Source organism: Apaloderma vittatum, unplaced genomic scaffold, assembly GCF_000703405.1.
Source record: "Apaloderma vittatum isolate BGI_N311 unplaced genomic scaffold, ASM70340v1 scaffold26266, whole genome shotgun sequence".
Classification (NCBI taxonomy): Eukaryota; Metazoa; Chordata; class Aves; order Trogoniformes; family Trogonidae; genus Apaloderma; species Apaloderma vittatum.
Genome location: NW_009721718.1, coordinates 39177 through 45882, shown reverse-complemented (window position 1 = coordinate 45882; position 6706 = coordinate 39177). Strand labels below are relative to the sequence as shown.

Genomic DNA, 6706 nt, shown 5'->3' with positions numbered 1-6706 from the left:
TGGCTTCGCAGTTTGATGGGATGTGTTTGCCTTTTGGGAGCCCACCTCATCCCTCAGCTTGCCTGGGCTTGGGCTGTTGTAGCCCACTTGCCAGCAGACTCCGTGGCCGCAATCTCGGGCAGAAAGGGATTTGGGGGTTTTGCCAGCCCTGCTTGGCTGCTGCCGGTGTTGGTGGCGATAAATGTTGCTTATCACCACCGGGCAGGTTTGTGGTCGCTGTAGGACAGAGCCTCTGCTTTTGCGTGCGGCTGTGGGGGATGTTATTTTTCCCTCCATCCCACAAAGGGCATTTCAGTGAAAGAGGAGGACTGAGGATTGCAACAGTGGTAAAAAGAGATGTGTGAACGAGTCGTCGTGTTCTTGGCAAGGTTGGGAAGCTCTATTTCGCTACCTTTGAAGACTTAGTAATTTTTAACGTAGGCTCTCGTGTGCTATTTATCTGTTGTCCTACTTCTAGGGAGGCTGGGTAAATTTTGCATTTGACAAAAGGAATGTAAGTCTGCTGAATGTTCTTGGATTTCTGCAGCCGTTTTATTAGTGTTGCCAGGAACGTGAGGAGTGAAGGTCAGCTCCAGCGCAGGTCTGGGATGGGTGTCCCTGCGGGCTCTTGGAGCCAGGTCGCTGCTTTGTGTTGGGGAAGAGGCATCAGAGGGATCTGGAATACTTGGGAAGAGAAAAGCTGTAGCGTGTAATGTCTGCCTGTGCGTGCTGTGGAAGGGAGGGGAGGCTGTCTTTGTGTTTCTTCGCGTATATACATCTGAAACAGCTCTTGTCAGGGGCTGGATAAACCAACTGATCTCCTAGAGTGGTGCTGCCTGCACAGCCATTTAGTGGGAAAGCAACAAAAGTGTTGTCAGCGGGCTACAGGTTTTGAAAAATCAAAGGATTTATAAATCATTGTTTCCCATGGTTAGTGTTTTGTTTTCCTGGAGAGTGAGTTCTGTTCTCTGTGTCTATGTGGGCTCTTTGCCTTGTTTCACTTCAGTTTCTGTGGATTTCTGCCATTCAGAAAATACCGTGACAGCCTGCATTGTGTTGCTAGAGTTGTAGTGATTGGGAATTAAGGGGTTTAAAAATCCACTTGTAGATAGGAAAACGTTATGTGTAGTTTGCCGCTTTTATAGTGAGGTATGAATACAGAGGAGTTGCTTCTCCCCACGCTGCTACAATTTGACTGAAGTGGTTGGTTGGTTTGTTCAGAGTTTTTTTTTGAAGCTCCATCTTTAAAACACCTGTTAGGAATTTACAGATTTACCTGACTACTTTCAGAGTTCTGTTGTAGGTTAACTGCTTAATTTTCCTTATTTTGTGTCAGGTAGCACATATATTAGATTTTCTTACTGTGTTACCCAAAGTGTTATGGCTACTTGCATGAACCTAGGTGGCAAAGTGCTTCTGCTCTTGAGACCAACAGAAATCTCTGCAGGTGCATTTAAATTCGTTGTGGAAATAACAAGGAGTAAGAAACTATACTGAAATAACATGCTTGGTGGAAGTCAACACATCGCTATATTTTAAACATCTGGGTTCCTAAAGGTTTCCATTGTCTAGAAAAGTGGATTTGGTCATTTTAAAGCACGCTATCAGCTGGCTATAAATGTTCTTTTAGCCCCCAGGTAGTAGGCTGGTCCTTACAGACTGCTTAATTTGTCATGCTCATATTTTTTATTTTATTTTTTAATTAAAAAAAGAGACTGTTCTGGGGTTTTTTTTCTGTTTTTTCTTAATTTTCCTGTCACTGTTATGTTGAGCTGGAATTCAAATGGTTTCTTTAAAAGAAAGCCTCATCTGCCGTTGCTCGTCTCGCTGTATGGTTTATCAAGTTCAGTGGTTTTCTGCCGCGCTGGAGCTAATCTCACACCTGGCTGTGCCTTAACTTGCTTTCCCAGCCGTGAGAATCAGGCGCTTTAGCGAGATGTGTCTGGGCATTTCTTTTGCATCTCCAAAAAGCAGTTGGGAAATAAAGTTGTGTTGCTCCACGGAAGTTGTTGGGGGGTTTCTGTGGGTGCACATGTGGCTGATGTTGGCAGCGGCACGGCTCAATGGTGAGCGAGGTCTGTGCCGAGTCCCACGTACGAAGTGCTGCGCTGCCCCAGCTCGCTTTGCTGCTCTTAACTAGCTCTTCCTCCAGTGCCCTCTAATTAGCTGCAGGTTTTTTGCTGATTGTTTTTTGTTTTGGTTTTTTTTTCCACAGAGGCTTAATAAATAAACCAGGACCTGTGTAGAAAGTGATAAATATTTAATAGTCTGGCCTTTATTTGCTTCCACAAGCAGTGGTACCTTGCTATGCTTGTTCAGTTTGCATTATGATTTGGAAGAAGTGTCTACTGGTTTCCCCAGTAAGAAAGGAAAACGCGAAGCTACAAACGCTTTTCCGTACTTCTGAAGTTTTCGAAAATAACTTCTCGTGTTTCATCGTTCTGACTAAACTGAGACTGGTGTATTTTTGTAATGCCTGAAATTGCTGCACTTGCAGATCTGGCTTATGACAGAAGCTCTTACAGTCTGAACCTGCGTATGTTTTGGGGAGTATATTGCTGAGGAGGCACAACGCTGTACTGACAACCGTTTCCACAGGTGGAACTAAATGCAGGCAAAATCCCGGTAATTCACTGAGCTTCAGCCCCTGAGTGGAGAAAGCAGCTTTTCTGACCAGCACAGGTGTTCAGTCACGGGTCCCTCTTATTTTTTTCAGTCACTTGTTTGCCTTCATGACGTTAGTGTTGGTAGGGGAAGAAGTGGATTAAAAATGACTGAGTTGAGCAGACCTTGGCCACTGTGTGAACTGGACCCGATCCAGAGAAGCGCAGCCCTTGCTCTGCGGCGAGGAGGTGACGTGTGTCTGGCTGGTGCTGTAGAGAGAGCCCAAAACCGGTGGTGGCTCGGGATGGTAAGACCTGAGCCCACTGGGGGACGTAGGTGTGGGGTGGTTGTGGAAGGAGCAGCTGGCACACAGTGGTCAGGGTTTAAGCAGCAGCTTTGGTGTTAAGGAGATTCTGAGTTAGAGGGGAAAATGAAGAGTAATGTGAGTTGTCTTGGTGACCACGTAACCTGCTGTCTGTGTAGTGGGTAGGTGCAATTTGCTCCTGGATGAATGCATAATTTACATGCCTTATTTTATCTTAGTACTCCTATTACACAGCTCTTTTATATTTATAAACCAGGCTGGCTTTCGGAACTTCCTGCAGGTTTTGAAAACCTGTCTGCAGTCATTTATGATAGCATTTGCTCCTTCTTTACTCTTAGGCAGTTCCTTTTACGTCCCACCTCGTGCTGAGGAATATTGAATATCTATAAGTGCGTTTTTCTTTCATGATATTTTGATGTAATAGCTGCCTGGGACACCGAGCAGGGTTCTTGTTTGGTAAATTGCTGCTGACGTGGGTTTCTGAAAGTTGGTTGTAAATGAGACTTTTAAACTAGGTCCTTTTTTTGTGCTGTTCAGCAGCGCAGTGCGTGCTTCTGTTTGAAAGCGAGGACTAGCAATTTCCATTATGATTTCAGTTGAAATTTCAATGGTTCTTCCTCCAGGTGCGCTTGGCCCTTGATACTTGAATGAATATTTTTTCCAAGGCGCTGTTTTTCTTGTAATTAGATGCAACTGAGAAAATAGAAACTCCATTATTTTGTGGCACTTACTGCTTCAAAGGGGGCAAAACCACAGAAGTGGTGGGATTTCATGGCTAGTTTGTTTTTCTGCAATCAACTGTTACTAAGCAGCTGAGAACTATTGTTGGGTGCAGTTAGTGGTCTTGCTGAATCAGATACTTCCAACAGGAGATGCTTATTCATTCCTTGGTGCTTGAAGGCATAGCCTACACTAACAAACTGACCTGTTACCAACCTGCGGGGGTGCCGAAACTCTCTTGTGGGTGACAGCGATGAGTCAAAGCCATTTTAATGTTTCTCGGGAGGATAAGATCTATTTCTTCCTGGCTCTGCAGCCTGCGACAGCGCTGACGGTGCTGGTGGGACTCTCAGGTGCTTTGGGGGTTCCTGAGTTTGAGGGGGAACGACTTTTCTTTGTGGTGGAGTTCGGGCCCACGAGATCTGCAGGAGCCAGTGGATGCGCTGACGGAGGGTGGGAGGCTTTGAGGGGTGGTAGCTGTTCCGTTCATTTGTATTTGCACTAAAATGATAGACTTCCCTTGCCCTTTTTTTCCTCTTCCAGCTTCATGTTTCCTGTTGCTGGTGGTTTAGGCCCCCCTCAAGGTATGTATGAACCTAACATTTTGAGCTCAGAGGTCTTTACTGTGCTTAGAGATGTTAAGCAACTTAAAATAGTTCTGCACTGATGCTCAGAAGTGTGATTATTCATTGAATGCTGTAGCTGGTTTTCCCCTTGGGTTCAATATTGGCAAGCTGGCTCTCACTTATAAAACTTTCTGTGCAGCGTTGAAGAAGCAGTGTCACGGTAACGCTGGGTTAAAGATCTCAGAAAACCATATCTCCATTTTTAACCTGAATTTGCCTTTAAGATTTTGGTGTTATTTTGAGTGTGGTATTTAACCTCTTTCTGCTTCATCTGCCGGTTGTGTATACCCATATTATGTGGATGTTGCAAGACCTGGTAAATATTTACAAAGCACGGCAAGACCCTGGGACAAGAGTCACAACCTGTGTGGAGAGTATTAATACAATAGGAGAGCCTCAGCCTTAAATTACCTTTGTTCTCATTCCTGTTGCAGTGCTGTTTAATTAATGGAAAATACAGAGAGAACTTGTAGGGCAAGTGGAGAGTTTTCTCCTAGAAAGTCTCAGGGACTGATTTATGGAGTACTCCTGAGGGTGTTGTACATGTGTAGCTGTACCTAACTAAATATCATGCATGATATGTAGTTATGTACAGTTAAAATTATCTTACGGTGTGCTGGTAACGAGTGTGTGTGTTACTGTATGTCTCCCAAGGTAGCAAAATGTGAGAGATAAAAATACTGAAAAATAATCCACTTGGCATTATTCAGTGAATTAGTACGTTCCAACTCAATTTGTCCAATTCTGTTGAACTTTTGCTGACAAATACTGCAACCGTTCTAATATATGTCATCGGCTCATTAACCTGCAGACAAGTTGCCCATCCAGATTAGAGTGTGAAGTCACAGTGGGAAATTCCCAAGACTTATTTTCAAAAGCTGTCAGTTTAAAAGTTTTCGCTTTCGGGAGAAACGGACAATTACCAGCACGAGGCAACCTGGTTAATTAAATCTTGTTAATTGGAAATAACCCTTGAAACCCACAGGATGGTGGGAGAATTCATCAACTTAGTTGTCGGGAAAGCTCTATAATGTTTCTTCCCTTAGACTGACCAATACCTAAACTAAGGAAATTCTGTGCCTGCCTGCAGTGTAGTGTATTTTTTTATTTTTCAAACAGTCCATCAAGGCTGAGAGCTTTGTTTTTCCTTTAGTTAAAAAAAAGACGAAACTAAACCCTTTAACACTAGGTGGGAGCTTACCCCGTTTAACGTTTCATTGTAGGGATGATTCCTATGCAGCAGCAAGGATTTCCAATGGTTCCTGTCATGCAGTCCAATATGCCAGGCATGATGGGGATGAATTACGGTTCTCAGATGCCTCCTGGAGCCATGACCATGCAGGTGTGTAGCAGCGAAACGTGGACTGAAGTGAAATCCCTCGGTGCTTTTCTGAAAGGTGGCGGCCGATGCCGTAGTCCTCTCACAACCGCGGTGGGGTGTGGGGGTGGAAGTTGTCAAGAAACTGAAGCGTGGGTATTGGTCTGTAGTGGGACATCATCTTTTGCAGTATGCTCTTTGAGGATATTTCTGATAATTTCAGGAATTCTCCAAGTTCCTTTGGGATCTGGGTGGAGGGAGCGAGAGGGTTTGGCGTACATTACTCACTGTTGTGGAGTAGAGAGAAGTGGGGGTGTAGTGCAAGGACAGCATCAGTAATATTTAAAGTAACTTGGATGTTGTAGCCCACTCAAAGATGTCAGGACCTGAGCTTGCGCTTCACGATACGCGCTATGACACCCAAGTGTGGTAAGAGAAGCGTGGTCTCTGAACAGGAAAGGAACCCAAAGCATCAGCAAGGTGTTGAAAAGCTACCAGATGCCACCCACTCCAGAGTGTGGTTAGTAATAGTAGTGACTTGTTAAGTAACTGCAATTCCAAACTCCCACAGCATATCTCTTCTGTCTTTTTTGTTTTGCTTCGTGCTTTTTCTTCTTTTGCTTTGGTTTTATGGGCTTACCATTAAAGTGGTGGTGTTGTATTTTAGATGAGACCTTTATAAACTGATAAGAAGTGACTGTGTACACAGTCTGATGGATCATGACCAATTCGCTAAATTGTTTTGTCCCTTTATAAAATAGAGTTAAATTTCCTGAGTGTAGGTGGCAATTCACAAGCTTCCTTTTTGAATACCTTGTTCTAGGCAGCAAGGAATCTCTTAAATGTGTTGTGTTTTTCTCTCACGACCGATGTTCCAATTTGTCCTGCTTCTTGTGTTTCATTCTTTTTTCTTGCTTAAAGTAATTTTGTCTTTAATTCTCCGGTTGCTAATTGAGGAATGAGAATGAAACAGGACCAACCAATATTATACTTTCTCTCGTTTTAATCTTTTGTTTTCTGTTTAGCACCATATGTGCTTATGTACATATTTGTGCTTTGCTGGAATTTAATGTTTTGGCATGACTTTGTAGCCAAATTGCTACACAACAAATTGAATTTATTGTATCTTGCCAT

At 43.6% G+C, this 6706-nt stretch overlaps 1 protein-coding gene across 1 annotated transcript in view; it reads left to right on the top strand.

Moving 5' to 3' along the window:
• The first annotated feature begins 4175 nt into the window (after positions 1-4175).
• SYNRG (synergin, gamma) overlaps positions 4176-6706 on the top strand; it is a 31984-nt gene continuing 29453 nt past the window's right edge. The window contains 2 exon segments of the mRNA XM_009871511.1: positions 4176-4212; positions 5478-5596. Coding sequence (XP_009869813.1) covers positions 4176-4212; positions 5478-5596 — 156 coding nt within the window.